This window comes from Artibeus jamaicensis, unplaced genomic scaffold (genome assembly GCF_021234435.1).
Source record: "Artibeus jamaicensis isolate MK-2021 breed Jamaican fruit bat unplaced genomic scaffold, CSHL_Jam_final contig_332, whole genome shotgun sequence".
In the NCBI taxonomy this organism is placed as follows: domain Eukaryota; kingdom Metazoa; phylum Chordata; class Mammalia; order Chiroptera; family Phyllostomidae; genus Artibeus; species Artibeus jamaicensis.
Genome location: NW_026521788.1, coordinates 20,256,237 through 20,275,834, shown reverse-complemented (window position 1 = coordinate 20,275,834; position 19,598 = coordinate 20,256,237). Strand labels below are relative to the sequence as shown.

General features: G+C 36.5%; 1 protein-coding gene across 4 annotated transcripts in view; it reads right to left on the bottom strand.

Annotated features, from left to right (window-relative positions):
- Positions 1–19,598, bottom strand: part of MYPN (myopalladin) — a 126,680-nt gene that overhangs the window by 75,253 nt on the left and 31,829 nt on the right. The window contains exons 3-4 of one of the 4 annotated variants that reach the window (XM_053663832.1): positions 19,093–19,211; positions 7,582–8,484 (exon numbers count right to left, since the gene is read on the bottom strand). In XM_053663832.1, the coding sequence (XP_053519807.1) occupies positions 7,582–8,483 (902 nt within the window). In that variant the 5' untranslated portion in view covers position 8,484; positions 19,093–19,211. Of the gene's footprint in view, positions 1–7,581; positions 8,485–19,092; positions 19,332–19,598 lie in introns of those variants that run through there. The other 3 variants (XM_053663831.1, XM_053663830.1, XM_053663833.1) reach the window with 3 other exon arrangements.

Genomic DNA, 19,598 nt, shown 5'->3' with positions numbered 1-19,598 from the left:
TTAGTTACATCCCCCTCATTTATAACATTTATCACAATTGTAATTATACAATTATTTGTGAAATTTTTTATTTTATTATTTGTATTCCCTTCTAGACTCTAAGCTCCATGAAGGCAGGAGATTTTTTTGTTCATTCCTTTAATCTTTGTGCCTATAACAAAACAGTACATGGCTCATAATTTTCACTTAATATTTCCTCAATGAATGAATTAAGAAGGTATCTGGATTTTCCCAAAAGGAAGAAGAAAAAGGCCCTAAATAATGTAGTATTTTAAAATATTTACACAATATTTTACGTTATAATTGCATATAACAGGGTGGGGCCAAAGTGGGTTTACAGTTGTTCACATGGAAAATAATATAATAATAAACAATAAAGTAAACTGTTTCACATGCTCACAACTGTAAACCTACTTTGGCTCCACCCTGTATAATTACTTATAATATTTTAAAGAATTCCACTGTTATTTAAGATAAACATATTTGTCCTTAGAGTGAATTTATTTCGTCAGCACACTACTTGAAGGCATAGGTCCAGAAGTACCAATAAAAAAATATAACAGGCTTCTGGTCAAGATGGAGGCATAGGTGGACACACTTTGCCTCATTGCACAACCATAAGAAGGAACACAACTAACTTAAAAACTAAAAACACCCAGAACTGCCAGAAAATTACCCAGAAAAATATACAGAACTGTACCGAAGTCTGACAACCAAGGATTTAAAGAGGCTATATTCGTTCAGATGGGTTAGAGGAGGCAGAGACGGGGAATCCAGGCCAAGAGGACATGGTGTGGTGTTGGCAAGCCAGGGGTGGTAAGGCAGAGCTGCAGGCAGAATGAGCAGTCTCATATTCACGTGGTGGATAAAAATCAGGGACAACTTGTGAGCGAGCAACACCAGCCCCAGGCTAGACCACAAAGCCCAGGGTTCCAAGCTCAGGACAAATAAAGCTGCATAACTTCTGGCTGTAAACCCAGTGGGGATTGGGGGACTGGAAGAAACTGCCAGTTTTTCAGGAGAGCCCGGGAAGTAGTAAACCCACCTAATTTGGGAACCACAACCAAGACAGCAGCTGGAGGGGCACCAGTTACATATGGGAAGTGGGTGAAGTGACTGGGAAAGGGGAAAGTGCCAGGCAAGTCAGCCAGAAGTCAACCAGCAGCAGTATTGGCCCCTCTTTGACCCCTCCCCACATGAAGCGACAAAGCCTTGAAGCAGGTTGCCCTGCCCTGGCAAATACCCAAGGCTCCTCCCCACACAATAAAACTGGTGCACTAAGACAGGAAATCAAAGCAGCTCTACCTAGTACACAGACACAGGGAGGATGTCAAATGAGGAGACAAAGAAATATGGCCCAAGTGAAGGAACAGAACAGAACCCCAGAAAAAGAACTAAGGGATGAGGAGACAGCCAACCTATCAAACGCAGAGTTAAAAACACTGGTGGTCAGAATGCTCAAAGATCTCATTGAATATGGAAAAAGCAAAAAGGAAAAATGAAGGCTGAATTAAGGGAAATAAAGAAAAATACACAGGAAATGGGGAATTCGGAATGTAAAAAAGAAATAAATGATCAACCAGAACAAAATGAAGAAACAAGAATTTAAAAAAATGAAGAGAGTTTAAGAAGACTGGGACATCTCCAAAAGGGCCAACATCCAAATCATACGGATGATAGAAGGAGAAGAGGAAGAACAAGAAATTGAAAACGTAATTGAAAAACTAATGAAAGAGAACTTCCCTAATTTAGTGAAGGAAACAGACATACAAGTCTAGGAAGCACAGAGAGTCCCAAAAAAGTTGGACCCAAAGAGGTCCACACCAAGACACATCATAATTAAAATGCCAAAGATTAAATATAAAGAGAGAATCTTAAAAGCAGCAAGAGAAAGGCAGAGAGTAGCCTGCAAAGGGATTTCTATAAGACTATTAGCTGATTTCCCAAATGAAAGTTTGCAGGCAAGAAGGGGCTGGAAAGCAGTGTTCCAAGTCATGCATGGACCTATAACCAAGATTACTCTATCCAGCAAAGCTATCATTTAGAATTGAAGGACAGATAAAGTGCTTCCCAGACAAGGTAAAGCTAAAGGAGTTCACCATCACCAAGCCCTTATATGAAATGTTAAAGGGACTAATTTAAGAAAAAGAAGAATATCAAAACTATGAACAGTAAAATGACAATAAACTCACAACTATCAACAACTGAATCTAAAAAACAAAAATAAATTCAGCAAACAATTAGAACAGGAATAGAATCGTAGATGTGGAGATCATTTGGAGGGTTATCAGCTGGAAAGAAGGGGGAGAATGAGGGAAAGGTATAGAGATTTAGAAGTATAACTGGGTAGGTACAAAATAGACAGGAGGATGTTAACAATATAGGCAATGGGGAAGCCAAAGAACTTATATGCATGACCCAGGGACATGCACTAAGTGAGGGTATTGCTGGAGGGAAGGAGGTACCAGGTGGAGGGGTACATAGAGGGAAATATTGGGACAACTCTGATAGCATAATCAATAAAATATACTTTAAAAAAGAGAAAAATTAAACAGCCAAAGCAGCCATTGACATCTATAAAAGGTAAATTTGTGCTGCTTCAGAAGGTTGTGTACTAAGTAAATATACTTAGTGTGACCCAGCTGTACATTCCTGGGGAAAGAATTTGGAGTCAGAATACAAAAAGGGATCATGGCCATTTGCTGTGAATTCCTGTAGACTCTTTCATCTGTGGGTAATGCATGAATGTGTTTCATTTTCTAAGACAAATCCCCCAATGAAGCTATGTCCAAGATTAACAAACTTTAAACAATGCTAGTGATATAGGATCTTATCCCTACAAAACAGCAATTTCCACCCACTTCATTAGGAAGTCAACAAACATATGTAAAAATGATTTTCCAATGTGCTATACTAGGCTTACAAGAACGTAAGTAAAATACTAATTATATGCAAGAGCATATAGCTACAAGGTTAGAGCCCTGTTTCCAGGAAGACTTACTGTATTTCTTTGAAAAACAGCAAAAGGAGGGTTTTCTTTACTGACTGTTGGCGTTCCTATGTGGCAACCCAAAATGGCTCATCATTATTTTAATGCATTTTATTTATTTATTTGTTTGTTTGTTTGTTTGTTTGTTTGTTTATAGAGAGATGGAAGGGAAGAAGAAAGAGAGTGAGAGAAACACCTATCAGTTGCCTCTTGTTCTGACCAGGGACGGAAACTGTGCGCATACGCCCTGACCAAGAATCGAACCAACAACCTTTCACTTTGCGGGATAATGCCCAAATAACTCAGCTACACCAGCCAGGGCTATTTTAATGCATTTTAAAAGAATCGTCTGGATCAAAATCTATGTTCTTGGGTTTGGGACTTGTGAAGATGTCTTTGTTTCCATGGAAAGCAAGTACGTAGGGGCTAGAGGCTCTTTCTAAGAAACACTATTAAATCCCCAAAGTACTAATTTTGTCTTTCAAAGAAGTGTGTGTGTGTGTGTGTGTGTGTGTGTGTGTGTGTGTGTGTGTGTATGCGAGGTATGTATTGGGTAATGTGTAACAGATGAGCTAGTGGGAGGACTTACTGCTAAAAGGTTGGAAAACACCATTCCAGCCTAACACCACTAGAAGTTAGTTCCAAGTATTACTTGTATTTTTAGTCCCCTTGTAATTACAGAGATATTGTGTCAGACTTTTCCTGGTGTCCATGTAATACCATGGACTTTTTCCAGTTCCACTGCCTTCTCATTTGACCTTCAATCCTGCATTTCTGACAGCCTTTTGATTATGGTCCCTTTAACTCCTCACATTCAAGTAATTAACCCTTCTCCATAAATCAGCCACCTCTTCCATTTTCTTCATTCTTGCCAGTGACCCCCATCAGGTGGGTCCAGCTTCAAACTTGTACATTTTTTTTACCCATCCTTCCTAGCTAGTTAGTCACCAGTTCACCTTGATTTCTTTTCTCCTAAGTATTGCTTGTTCATATCATTATTTCCCCAGTGCTTCTACCCCAGTTATATGAGAGCACTTGATGCCTGGGATGGCTTCTTTAGTGGCCTCTTTGCTCCATTCATTTATAGCCTACCATTCTCCCAGGTTGATTCTACCTAAGTGCTCCCTTTCATATTGTTACTTTCCTACACACAACTGTGGATGGTACCCACTTGGTTCTGAAACCAAGTCTAAACCATTCTGCTTTGCTTTCAAGGCTCTTCAAAATCATCTGACTCTAGTTTTTCTAGTTCAATCAGTTTTGTTCCTGTTACGTAAAAATATTTCAATTCCAGTGTCTGTACCTTCATATGAACAAGTTGAATGGATCTGGCCTAAAGCAACCCATTCCCCTGCCTACTTCTTCAGACTTTCCCCTCATCCTTTCTTACATGTTATCCCATGTCCTCCACATAGCCAAGTACTTGCAGTTGCCTGAAAACACTTTTCTCTGGGCCTTTGCACTTGCTTTCCTTTTCTACCCTTGGTTTCCTCGAACTGAAGTAGCACCTCCCATGTTAACTCTTTTTTTACCCTGCACTCCAGGAAAGTGACCACATTTTACTCTGAGTTATTGCATCCTATACATACTTCTATCACAGCTCTTATTACACAATATTGCAATGTTTTGATTACATTTATCTGGTTGCTCTGTTAGATTTTGAACTACCCTCTCAGAATAGTTTTAGATATGGTTTCAAAAGAAGGTCCTTGACCTCAAATGACACAGAATTGTTTTGTATTCCTGGTGAGTCACTTTAGTAAATCCATAGGTATTTGCTGAATGAATGAATAAATGAATGAACAAATGAGTAAATTTCTACCTGAATCCTTCTCACTCTTCAAGGTTTAACTAAAATCGAAATACATCTCTGAAGCCTTCTTTGACCTTTCTAGCCACCATCCCTTTTCTGAAGACAGATAGTTCTTATGATTGGTACTATAACAATTAGGATGATTTCTTTAGCTAGTTAGCAAGCTCCTTGAGGGCAAGGACACATGTTATACCTGCATTGTCTCAGTCATTGCACTGATTGTCGCACTGAGCACATTCTAAAGGCTAAATAAATATTTGCTTGCTGATTAGAGTTATGTAAATTCTATGCTTAGGAAAATAATGACAGCTAATGGTCTACTTGAAAAATTCTAACTTTTTTCTTAATAAAGTTTAATTGCAGTTATTAAACTAATTCATTCAGAAAATATTTATTGAATACCAACTAATTCCTGGCACCAAACAAATGGTTGCAATGCAGGCATGAATTCTATCAGTAAAGAAATCCTTCTCTGATAAAATTAGTATTGCTTCATGGAAGTTGTGCACATTTTTTCACCTTTAAATTTGTAAGTTTATAGTTGGCTAGCTAAGTAGATTCTGAGTGACCACCAGATTACTTTGTTTTGGGGAGATAGGATCTTATAGTTCTTCCTGGCTCCTCACAGGAGCACTGAATCTATTTTTTAAATCCTTACCTGATATATATTTATTGATTTTAGAGAGATAGGGAGGAGGGATAGGGGGAGAGAGAGAGAGAAACATTGATTGGTTACCTTCCATATGTGACCTGACTGGGATTGAACCTCCAGCCTTTTGGTGTACAGTACAATCCTCCTACAGAGACACTGGGCCAGGGCTGAACTTTCTGTGGTATTTGAGATTATTGTGGTCAAGAAATGGGGAGAATGAATTCTGAATGATCTGATCTAATTTTTTCAGTCTGATTTATGTCCATAAATTAGTGGTTTGGATAAGACTAATCTAAGTAAGTTGTGTGTCTACCATAACTTGAGTGCTCACTGGCTTACTTAGATTCACCAGAAGCCAATGATTGGTATCTGTCATGGTTCTGTGATGACCATCTCATCAGAGTTCCAGGGAGTGTCATCAGGCATGCTCAGAGTAGAAGGGTAGACACTGCTATGGGTTGTTCAGTTTCAACATCTTGCTACATCTTAAGGCAACAATCTCACTTCTGATTTAAACCTAAGTTCCTTGTTTTCCTCTTTCTTTATGGATTAGTTTACTTAACCTTTTTTAGTAAACACTATAGGCCAGAAGCTGTGCTTGGTGCTCAAGATGCAAAGGTAAAAATACAGAACGCCTGCCCTCAAGGAGGTCATTTAGATAACCAGACAGTAATTATATGCCATTGTAGAAATAATATTTAATATTACTTTATATTGCCTTTGAAAAGCAAAATTCAATACATGAATATGTCTTTGCACTAGAATTCTTGGAATCAATAGGCATATATAAATAAAAATAGTATTACTAATATGATTGCTGTCCTATAATAGGAATATTCTGTAAGAAAAAGATGAGGACTGCTTACATACCTAGAACAAGTGTTAAATAGCAATAAAGTCATGTTCTAGTGGTAATTCGGTATTAGGGAGGCAAAGTAACTTGTATAGGACTCTAAATGTCAGCAATTCTCTACAAAAGTAATATACTTCAGGGACATTATTCACATATTATTACATTATAGTGTTATAGGTAGCAAGTGCCTGGGGCTACAGCTGGATCTGCATTTTGTGGGGCCTGAAGCTAATAAATGTGGAAGGTCCACATAAAAAAAATAAAAGAAAATAAGAACACAAAATTAGGCATAGCTTATGCAAATGAGGAGCCCTGAAGCTTAAGCTTCCTTTGCTTCACAGAAGAGCTGACTGGTAGGCACTTAGAAGATGAATATTTTTTCTACTCATCTGTTATACTAGAGAAAGGCTTGAGCATTAGGAAGAATAGTATATATTAAGCTGATACCAAAAAGATGATAATAAATACAATAGCTATGATATGAGTCTCTAAATTGATCTTAGCAACATCATTAGTCTACCTTCATTCTATTAGCTTCCATTCTATCATTTGGCTTTCTTTAAAATTGAAAAAATATCACAGGTATTCACTGAGTATAGATCATAAATACTTTCTTTTTTTAAACTTCAAGTTCAGCCTATAGACTCGTGCTGTGTGATACCATAGTCATTAGCCATGTGCGTATTGAGCACTTGAAATATCACTAGTACAACTAGGGACTGAACTTTAAATTATGTCAATTTTAATTAAAAAACCTGATATTCAATTCAGTTACTATAAAAAATTTAAGTTTGTTTGGAACAACCTTCATATGTCAATCTACTTTTTCAACTCTAAATTTGATAAAATCTAAATGCAGTTTAATTATTTCCTAAGAAAATTTAGTAGCCAAATTGAGATGTGCTGTAATTGTAGAATTCACACTGGATTTTGAAGCCCTAGTATGACTAAAAGAATGTAAAATATAATATTAATACTATTAACATTGATTACATGTTGAAATGATAATGTTTCATGTATTAGTTAAATAATAAACATTTAAAAAGTTAATTTTGCTCAGTTCTTTTTACTTTTTACAAATGTAGCTATTAGAAAAATTTAAATTGCATAGACAGCTAACGTTGTTCTTCTATTGGACAGTGCTCTTTAAACTCTGGTTATTTTTCTCAAAAGAGAGTATATGATTTTTGAAACCACTTACTTACAAGATAAACTCAGGAGAATTATGGTAGATGGAAAGCAATTACTAAGCATTACTGATGGGGCGCGTTTACCTTACTTGAGGTGGTGGAATTCCTACCACTATGCAATCCAACTGTACTCTGGTTCCTTCTGGAACTTCTCTGCTCCATAACTTTTGAGTGAATCTGGGAGGTTGTCCCAGAGGTTCTTCATAATACAAGGATGAAGGTGAAGACCCAGGGGTGGTGTCTCCACCAGCTGCTTCACTGGCAGCCTGCTCAGCTTCACGCCGCTTAGCTTCCTGCTGTTCAAGGGCATGATTCACTTCATTATCTCTAGTATCTGCAGGGATAGGGATGGGAACAGAAGCCCTTTCTCTCCTTTCTGATGCAGCTGGGAAACTGGAGCTATTTTCCTGCATAACTTTGTTTTGAGATTCCAATTTGCTCTTGTGGTTTTTGCAGGCACGAGGTCTAATCCTTTTGGAGCTATGGGCTTTGAAAAGGGAGGACAGCTCTTCAATAAAATCGGCAGCCTTATTTAAGAATACTTTTTTGGACTGGGCCTCAGAACTATACTGTAGCTTTGCTGCCTCCTGGGGACTCTCTTTAGAGCTGGTAAGACTTCGAGAGTTATCCTGGCAGAAGTTAGGGTCAACACTTGATTTAGATGGGTGTTTCATCTGATCAGAAGAAAGATGTTTTCTAGTTTGAGTTTCATCTGCTTTCTCCAAAGGGTCATGATTGATGGCTAGTCTTGCCAGATTGACACTTTCATCTAATTCTTCTTGGCTTAGAAATGCTGAAAGATCTGGAAGGTCATCTTGGCCTCCTCCTCCTTCAGCTGCTCCAGAAGGACTGCCAAAATGGAAAGGGTTGGAGGAAGGCTCTGCTCGACTCCTCTCATTGTTTCCCCGATGTCTAGTTTCTGCTAGATAGCTCTCTCTCAGAAGCTGAGAAATGGAAGTAGAAGATTCTATGCTGTCGTCTTGCATGCTGTGAAAAATAATAATAATGACAGTAAGTTTAGATCATTTTCAGAGAATAACAAATCTATATTTATTACATCATGATAGATTCTTAAGAACTTAAAGCTTGAAATTTAAAAATTGCCTAATTTTAATACATTTACAAAATTTACTGTAAAGACTTAAAGATTATTTTCAAATTGTAAAATGAAGAGGAACTAAAAGATTTTAATTGAAATTGGAAATAAAAACATAGGCAATACCACTTTGTTAAATTCTTTAAATACAAGTTCAATTGTGAAAGCTACGCTATGGCTATAGTGACATTAAATACAATTCCTAAGTTTTGATAATATCTGTAAAGGGCTTTTAGCTATAAAGTACTTTCATATATAAACAGAGATTTGCTTTCCATCCTCTCCCCTTTACCTTAAATGTAATAAAATAATAGAAATGGGGAGATATTGACCTCAGTCCTGACCAGTGTGGCTCAGTTGGTTGGGTGTCATCCTGCAAAGCGAAGTCGGTTTGATTCATAGTCAGGGCATGTGTCTGGGTTGCAGGTGTGGTCTCCTGGTCAGGAGGTCAGGGCATGTTTGGGAGGCAACTGATCAATGTTTCTCTCTTATATCAGTATTTCCCCTCCTCTCTTTCTACCTCCCTTCCATTCTTTCTAGGATAAATGAGTTTAGGGGAAAAAAGATACTGATCCTGTAATCTCAACTGGTTGGTGAAAATATAAACTTGATCTAACTCATGAAAATAATGCTTTTTTAAAAAAAACCAGAGACAGTTTAAATTCACTCTTGTTTATAGGATCAATCTGCTCTTGAAAACTATACTGATTTAGCCTTTTCAAAGAAAGTATAATTTAATTTCTACAAAGATATCAATTAGATCCTGGGTTTTAAAATATCTCTTAAATTAACATTGGTGAAGGGGGGAAATGGGAAACAGTAAAATGGGGGGCAACACAGGACACTCTTCACTGTATACTCTTTCCTGACTTTTGAATTTTAATTATGTAAATACATTATTGATTCAAAAAATAAAAATTTTTAAGGTCTTAAGAAAATGGTAAAATAACTTTTGTTCTAAGTCCCCTGGACTAAAATTTCTGGCAATGAAAACCAATTTTATATTATTACCATTATATCTATTGATTCATTCACCCACTTACTAGATGGACGGCAAACTTGCAAACCATAGGATGTTACTCCTCTCTCTCTTCCTTAAAGATGCAGCTGATTACTCTTCCCATTGACCTCAACTTTCTGAACACTCTACTCCATCTGCCACCACCAGTCAGTCAGAGATGGTAATGGAGATGAAAACTATTTACCATTTTTGGCTATTAAGTGATGGGACTTGTGCTGGGAAAATGGAGAGGAAAGCAAACTCCTAAATCTTTTCTGGCTTTAAGATTCTATGATGAAAGTTATATCAATTCATTACTTATATGATAGTCTCACATATCACAAATAAGGTTTTCTAGGAACTGCTTTAGTTCTCAAACTTTTAGAGTGTTAATCCAAAACTAATCTCCAAATTGGCAAAGTAGGCAGTGACCTTGAGATGGCAATAGAGATGGCGAATAGGATCACCTACTCGAAATGTTTTTCCACATGTTTGCCACAGTTTGAGTTGCTGCCACAGCTGTACCCACTTGTTTGGGCGAAATTTATTGTGTCTCTTTAAAAAGGTTAATTGGGGAAGGGGGAGGTAGAAGAGGGTAAAGGGAGGGGTAGGTGGTGATGGAGAGAGACTTGACTTGGGGTGGCGAGCACAGAAGACAATATACACATGATGTACTATAAAATCGTATACCTGAAACCTATAAATTTTATTAACCAATGTCACCCTAATAAATTTAATTTTAAAAAAGAAATAAAGAGGAGCTAAGGAAAAAAGATTGATTGAAAATGCAAAAGTATTGGATGGGTACAAGGATTGATCTATGGAGATATTTATCATAGTACAGATGATAATATTTTTTTAAATTGGTACAAGGATGGGGGTGGATGGAGGTGGAAGAGGGTATAGAGGAGATAATCGGTAATGGAAAAATACAATAAAAATAAATAAATAGAAAAAGTGAAAAATTGGAACCCTGTCCAATAGAAAATTAGTTAATTAAATTACGATATACTCATCAAATAGAACTACATGGATATTTTAAATTTAAATTAAAAGTAAATGATAGTATATAAAAGTGTAATTGATATCCCAGTTGGAAATTTGTCTTATTTGTGCATTAACTCTGTAGAAGGACAGTTAAAGATATATGAAATGAGGTACAAAATACTATTTGAAAATGTACTGATTGAATATCCTTCTCATTTGTTAATCAACTATTTTAATTTGAGTTTCCGTATTTATTTAAATGTGAGGAAAAAAATTAGGTGCTTTATAAGTTAGAATGGCCTTCTCCCTGCTTGTCGGACACTACTGCATATTGTTTTTTATTTTAATTATTTATTTTTTAATCCTCACTCGAGGATTTGTTTATTGATTTTAAAGAGATAAAGGGGGAGAGGGAGAGAGACATCGATGTGAAAGATAAGCATCAGTCAGTCGCCTCCTGTACATGCCTGAACTGGGTATCAAACCCATAGCCTAGGTACATGCCCTGACTGAGACACAAACCTGCCACCTTTTTGGTGTACAGGACAATGCCCCAAGCAATGGAACCACCTGGCCAGGGCATACTGCATATTGTGTTTTAATGTTCCTTGTCTCTAGATATGTTAAGATGGCTTTTATTTTCAGCAACATGGAATAAGCGTTGGTCTTGGAATCAGATCTGTTTTCAAATTCTGGCTTTATCTCTTAGCAGTTGTGTGACTTTGAAAATTACATAACTTCTTTGAACTTTGGATTCCTATTTGTAATACATGGATAATATCTACTTTTCAGGGGAGTGAGGATTAATAACATCATGAGTGCAAAGCCCTTAAAATAGGGCCAGTCACTATAATGGGCACTCAAATGATATTAGTAAAAATCAATACACAGGTAAAGGTGTATGTTAATGTTGAAGAGTTTTTAAGAAGTTCATATTTATGATGGAAATAGAAAATACTTATATAAGTAATCCCTGCTCGCTGCAACTATTTTTCCTTTTTTAAAGAAAAGAAGCTAATTAATGTGTAAATTTGTGCCTGTTCTGAAGGTTATAGCCATGAGACATTATTATGATAATAAAGCTTTTAGGTATTCAAACTAAAAGATCTCTTTAACATTTTAATGTAGTATTTATTACCTAACACTTGGAGTTATATCTGATTCTAATCCAAGTTCTGACACTTCTTAGCTGTATAAACTCAAGAAAATTACTAACTTCTGTAAGCTTCAGTTTACTCATCTATAAAACAAGTATAATAACAGTAGCCATCTCATAGGTGGAAGTAATTTTTAAATGTGTTTGGCATTTAGTAAATTTTCGATAAATGGTAGTTACTACTACTACTACTACTACTACTACTAGTACTATTTAACAACCATAGCCACATACCATGATAAGAAATGGAAGTGGAACTACTGAAGTGACTTGATCCAAGGACAAACATTAAAGAGAAACTGAACTTTTGCTTTGTAGTTAATTCAGCATTATCTATATTCCATTGAAATACATGTAGTCTCATTAACAAACTGGGCTGTCTCCAGATCTTTGCATGTATTATCTTTGCTCCCGGTCCTCACCTCCCTTTACTACCTTACTGGGCCAAGTCTTACATGGTCTTCAGTTTTTAGCTGAGACATTCCCCAGGAATTTTTTTTCTTTTCTCTGATTTGGGTACCTCTCCACTGTGCTCCTAAAACTCACAGTTCTTACCTCCAAGTACAGCACTTATTACAATATATTAAAGTTGCCTGTTTACTTTTCTGTCTACCTTCCTTTGTTTTATACATCATCATTTCTATACACACACAGCACATAGAAGATGATCCATAGATATTTGTTGAATTCTTTTGTTCATTAAAATATCTTGCTAAATCAATTGCTGTTTATCTTTTTTCCTAATTGCAGGGAAAAATAAGGTAGATAGACATAATCGTATTTACAAGGAAAACTTATAGACACGAAGAAAAAATATAAATACATTTTATATATAAATATAAATATAGAAGTAACTTCAAGGTGACTTTCAAATGGAAGTGTGTTTATAACGGATAAAATGCATCATGGAGTTATGCTTTGTTTTCATATCAGAAGTATCAAAGAACATCTGATTATAATTAGAAACCTGGGTTCATATCTCAGCTCCAACACTGAATAATTTTGCAATCTTGAGCAAGTCATTTAATGCATCTGAATCTCAGTTATTCTCATCTATTAATAGGACAATAACAATTTTGTCTCAGAGGGTTCTCAGATGTGAATGCATATGTCAATTGTTAATCTAATAATTATCTAAAATAGGAAATATGAAAATGCATTACTTTCTCTTTAAAGCCTTAATTTAAAATGTTATAACATTTGTACTTTTAAAAAGCTCAAAAAAAAAAAAAGCCCAAGTGCTATTATGGATACACTAGCTTTTATTTAGTCGTCCAATATTTATTGAGCATTTATTATGTGCTATTCTGGGAACTGTGGGATTCAACAGTGAATCAAAGATAAAGTCCCTGCCATTGTGGAGTTGACACTGTAGTGGGAAAGATGTAAATGTTGACAAAAAAATAAAGTGGGGCAAGGGAATAGAGAATGATAAGGGAGGGAGAAAGGTGTGGTCTTTTAGCTAGGAAGGTCAGGGAAAGCATCCGATGCAGTGGAAAAGTTAGCCATGTGGCTATGCAGGAGGAAGGGTGTTCCTGACTGAGGGAGAAGAAAGTGTCAAAGCCAGGGTAGGTGATTAGTTGCTATGTTTGAGTCAAGCCAGTGAGCCTGGAGGAGAGTGAAAAAGAAGAGCAGAAGGAAAAGAAGTCACAAAGGTACGAAGCTAGACCATGTAAAGCCTTGCAGATCATGGGAAGGACGACTTCTTTTATTAAATGTGTGAATGGGAAATCATTTAAAAGTTTTGAGAAGCAGATGACATGGTTTTGAAAAAGGTTAATCATGGCTGCTATGCAAAGAATCAAGTTAAAGGGAGCAAATGTGGACATGAGCAAATCTGTTAGGAGACTATTGCAATATGCTATGCAAGAGATGGTGGTGGCTTGGATCAGGGAGTGGCTATTAGAGCAAAATGGTGAGAAATGGTCAGATTTGTGGTATCTATTGAAAATAGAGCCAGTGTGATTTGCTGATGGATTAAATGTGGAATATGAAAGAAAGAGCAGAGTTAAAGGTGATGCCAATATTTATGGATTGAGCAACCAGGTGAGTGGTGGAATGATTTACTTGGATGAGCCAGGAGCAGGTTTCAGGAAAGGAAATTTAAGAGTTCTCTTAGATATTTCATTGGGGGTCATTGGAGTGACACTGAGTTTTCTCTATTTCTGCTCCCTACGAAATTGAAACTTAGATTATATGTCAATTTCAAAATAAGAAGGAGCAATTGACCTTGAAAACAGATCATGGTTTTGGTGAAATGGTCCTAGTTTGAAAATGAAACAATTAATTTGGCATAAATAATCACAATAGACTTTAGTAAATCGTGAAACTAATTTGGCTACATGGAAAATTTATGGAATGTTTTTTACTTTGCTAAATATCTCTATGCTTTTTTCCCATGGATTTTTCCTAAAAAGAAAAAATTTTCCCTAAAAACATGCTAAAAATGTAAAAGTCTGGTTCAAGCAAACGAAACCTGATGCTGATACCCTTGGGCATACAGTCATGTGCCACATAATGATGCTTGGGTCAATGATGACCAGCATATTCAGTGGTAGTCCCATAAAATTATAATGGAGCAGAAACATTCCTATCACTTAGTGATGCTGCTGCTCTGGTAAGTAAGGTCATCATGATGTGGTCATGCTGTGAAGTCCTAGTGCAAAGCTTCCTAGTGCTCTCAGGCTACTAGTATCAGCTAGAAACGCCTGGGGACTCACCTGGACCAGTGTGAGCTTTCCCACGCACACCTCTTCTTTCTAAACCAGTGTGACAACTGGCCAAACCTCGGGGCTCTTATTATGATACAAGATGCCCTTCAGCAATAACTAGTAAAAGACTTTGAAGAAAACAAAATTTTTATAGGCCCTGGAACATACACAGTATGCCAGGGAGGCAACAGGAGTTCAAGGGAAATGAGAGAACAGGGGTCTGGGGTTTTGTTTTTACTGGGGTGGAGGTGGGGACCTAGGCTTTCATGGGCCCACTATTTATTCATGAATTTAAAACAGGAGAGCCATAAGTTAAGGCCTTGGGAAGAGGGGGAAAAGCAAATGGCCCCAACGGTCAGTTATCAAAATCAAGATTTCTGAAACAAAGGCGCTGCAGTGGGGTGAGGCAGCTTGGCTCTTTATCTGAATTCGAGGCTGGCAGTGCATTTATTCTAGATAGCCTTCGTTGAAGTGGATGCCTAGGCAATCAAAGTTTAAGGCAGACACTTGCATTACACAAACCAAACCAAACCAAACCAAATGTCAGGACGCACACTACAATTACTCGTGCGTTTGTGGTGATGCTTGTGTAAACAAACCTACTAGGATGCCAGCCTTATAAAAATATAGCATGTACAATTAAGTAGAAGGCTTTCACACCCAGGTTTGTGTAAGTACACTCCCTGATGCTCACATCACTAAACTGCCTGATGACGCATTTCTCAAAGCACAGCCCCTTTTTAAGTGGCACATGACTGCATTTCTCAATTCGTGTTAACTCAGCACTACTGTTCTGTAGGCTCTAGGAAGATCTTGTTAGAAATATTATTTGGTCTAAACTCATCTTTTGGTTATGATATGAATATTTAAACTGGGTCGCTGGCCAGAGAACCTAATATAAAGCCTAATGGCAAAACCTAATATAAAGTAACTTGGATTCAAATATCAATCTTAAGTTTTCTGACTATGCAGTATCTTTAGATATTTAGTATATGTGCTGCTGAAGCGAGCACAGTATTCTTAGATAGTTAAAGAGAAAACAAATCTGATTAGGGTAACAAAAATAGCCTAATATTTAATAATTATGTTTCTAGAGCAATGGAATAGGAAAAGATAGATACATTTAAGTAACTCACCTCGAACCTGAGGATGAACAGAACTACTCCGCTTACTTCATAGGTTTGTTTGGGAAAGCACTTTAGAAATTGAAAGCACTATACAAATTTAAAGTAATCTTTTTCTGTTGATGTGTAATTATTATGCCTAGAATATTCTTTAGGGGAAGAATAATTGACCAAATTAGACCTTGTTCCCTCTTTTTTGCTGGTATTGACTGGTTTGTCTTGCCTTCTATACCCCATGATGTCACACAAGAGAAGCATCAGTTTTCCTGGAGAAACTGTTGCTGGCCCAAGAGCCAAATCCCATTACTTATAGACTAGTCCTGGAAAGTTGGGTACGGATCACCTTTTTAAAATCTGGCTGCAGATGGAATGCACTTTGAGGCAAATCTTTCTTCATTGTTACAATGCTCATCCCCTCACTAAGACAGTGAGCATCCCCAACTTAGTTTTATTTTGAGTCTAACTTTGGTATGAGTGGCATCAATAAATTAGTATCTATTACATGACCAGAGTAAGAACTTGAGATATATGGAAATATGTCAGTAACAACATGGAAATAAGTCCCATTCATTTCATTTCTCTTTCAGTTTGAAAGAGGAAAAATAGCAGATAAAATCAAGTGCAGACTAATGAAATGTATTTATTAGAAGAGAATGTTGAAATACAGAGACAGCACAAATGATACATGGAAGAATTAGTGGGGATCTGTTACTTTAAAGGGCAGAGATTCAAAGTGTAAAACAGATTTTTAGATAATAGGCTAAAAGTGAGTAAGCCATTCTCTCACATTGTTTTAATTAAGTTGGTAAAGGTAGGAAGGTAAGAAAGTAAAGATTTAGTTTGAGTGAGAGAAGGCGAGGTAGGCTACTATGAAACATGCTATGTATGTTCTCATGTAGAGAAGATAAGCATGTAGAGAACCACTAGTAAAAGATACTGAAGCCAGAGTCTTAAGTAGTATTTAATCGGAAAGATAGCAAAGAAATAAGTACAAGTAAATTTTTGGACCCATAGAAAGGCTAATGTAAAGTAAGCAAGAAGACTTTAGGAATCTAGGACCAAAAAAGGGTTTGGTGGTAGTCACAAAAATGATAGGCACGGAAGGTTTTATATTGCTCTCAAGATCTCACTATTCATGATGAGCTTAGCTATGAAATAGGAAATCCCAAATGAGAATCCTTTGTCAATCCCCACGAACTCAAAGATTCATTTTAAATAAGAAAAAAAAAGAACATTTTTGTCCTCTTATAGTCTCTTAATATTTCTCTCTCTCTGTGGTGATTAAGGATTTAAAAAAGATAAATTCCCTAATTAAATTGACAATATATTTGCTAGAGTGGAAGAGAAGCAAGTGCCTCACATAGGCTCCAGATCTCAAGATCTAGTGCAAGTTCAGGAACTTGGCGGGCAGGCTCTGTGGGCTCCTCCCACAGTGTGGAGTGTATTGTGATCCAAGCGGAGGTATGTGCAGCTCGTCAAGGTGACTCTGGTACACATGAGCTCTAAGGACTCTTCAGCGACTATAGGTCTAGTCACACTAACTTTTGTGCCCATCAAAAGTGTATCTGCTGAAAATATATTCTTAAATTTCTGAGCAGAACATTCTGCTTTTACCTGAACTTGTTTTCTTTAGGCAAAATTACAATGCTCCAGTAGTTTTAAAAGCTCTTTGTCGAGTATGAAGCACCATAAAAATTTAAGAAAATACCTTCGTGGTACTTGATTTTTCTTTATCTCCTAGGAGAGGGAATTAGTTAAAATTTCAGTTTTTTGTCTTGTTATAGGCAATAACACCACAAGATAAGCAATGCCTCTGTCAAATTTCAATGGCAGTGAAGGAAACTAATTATTCTGGGGTAAGTATTATTTGTTTTATATTTTCAGGTTAGTGAGCTGAGTTCATTATTCCTGTTACATATAGAAATTAACTGTTAAAAATTTTAATTTAAAAACTGTCACCTTTTCATATACTGACCTTAGTTCATTAAAGATCTTTTACAATGAAGCCTGATTTACCTGATGTCCTATTTCTTCAAACGTAAATTTGAAAAACTATGATTTCCAAAACCTTGTCCGAATAAAAACTCATTCAATTACTTTTGTTCATGAATTGCAGTTCTGAGTCTATTCCAGTGAACACATGTTTACCTTTGTAAATACATTGTGATAGAAACAGGTAAACAGAGTCTGTATTCTAAATATACATATAAAAAATCAGTGTTTTAACCTGTTATTAGGGGTTCTCATAACATTAGCCATACTCTATAAGTGGGAGTTGAGACAAACTTCCAGAATTTGGATAGTGTCCAGTTGTTTGTTTCATAGTCCATTATTATAAGATTCTGTAACGTTTATAATTTCGTCTCTTGACAAAGTAAGTGTAGTGTCCATGTATTTTAGATTTCCTGGGATGGCCTTGATTTTAAATATTTTGCTTGTTGTTAAATCATGCATCTGACAGCATATTTTTTGTTTAAAAATACATTTCTTATAGCTATAAGTATAGACAACCTCAACTTCCTAGAAAAGTATTATAAATTTTATGTGAACTTACGAATTATTGTTCAGGAGAGACTAAAAAGTTACAACAACTTTTAAACTTAGAGCTTGTAGAATTCATTTAATCATTGCCACTGTTAAAGTGATTGAATCCTAGTAATTTTTAGAGAAGGAAAACAGGATAGCTGTTTTGTTTCTTTCAAAGTGATTGATGCTAGCATCTTTAACAAGTATGAGTAAAAAATGTGTTGATAAAGTTTCTTAGCATCAATACTGAGATGTTCACTTTTGGGGAATAAAGATACATATTAACCCATGTTCTCTTTTTCTTTGATTATACAGTTTTTAAAATATAATTCAAGATGTGAATTTAAGTACTGCTAATATTGCAATGTACCAGGTCAGACAATTGCTACTGTCAGTGTCTTTCTGGTACAGCTGGAGAGAGAGGAAGAAAGAGAGAGAAAGAGAGAGAGAGAGAGAGAGAGAGAGAGAGGAGAAAGAAAGAGCAATGTCCTTTGAGCAAGACTTTCTGCAGCTGTTGTGTACATTAATCCAGGGAGCAGATCTCCCAACACTAAATATAGCAGGCATATCCTCTTACATGATAAAAAATATAAAATGAAAGTCTTTCTCTATGGAGTCATATTATTTCAGCTTTGATTTCCTATAAAAAAGAAATAGGCATTGCACACATACTCTCTATACAAACACACTCACTCTAATAAATGAATGTGTGGAAAATTCCAATGATATATGCAGCATGTCATGACTCTCTGTTGAGATATTTTTCACTAGTACCAAAGTAGGCTCTGATCTTTGCGAATTTCATCAATCCCCTCCCAAATCTTCACATGCAGAAAATTTTATTTCTCATGTAATTTTGTGTCCCTTCATACATAATTAGAAAGTTATCCTGGTTTTACTCTAAACAACAGTCATTAGGACTCTGAAATATCCCCTCTTCCATTGTCAGTGCCTTGTTATCAAAACACACTCGAGAACTTAAATCTGAATATTACCTTTCTTTTTATAGTTGACCCAGATGAAGATGTCCAACCCAGGCACTCCACTGTGACGACACTTATCCAAGGAGAACTTTTAGATGAACGCACAGGAGAAAAAGAAAATTCTTCACGCCCTTGGAAATAGAAAGTGGCTGTCCATAGAGAGTGAGGAGTTAACCTTAGTTTCAGTGAAGATGGCTGTAAGAAGCTGAACAACCTGTCACCACCGGAGCCAGAGCATTTGTCAGCTCACAGGTCCCAAGTTATTTTGAGCTGTCTGAACCATGTGCCTGTCAAGCATTCCACCTGATTGGACAGGAGAAAACTGAGCGAAGGGATTCCACAGCAGGACAGCACCTATGGGTGGTGGTGGTGGCGGGGCCTGGGTCAATCAATTTTTCTACCTACAGAATTCCTCCTATAGCTAGAGGCCCAGTGTTTATTGGTTTATGTTTGAAATTAATACTGAGTTTATCACACCGCATTCCATCTGTCAAAAAATGGCATTTTAAAACATATCA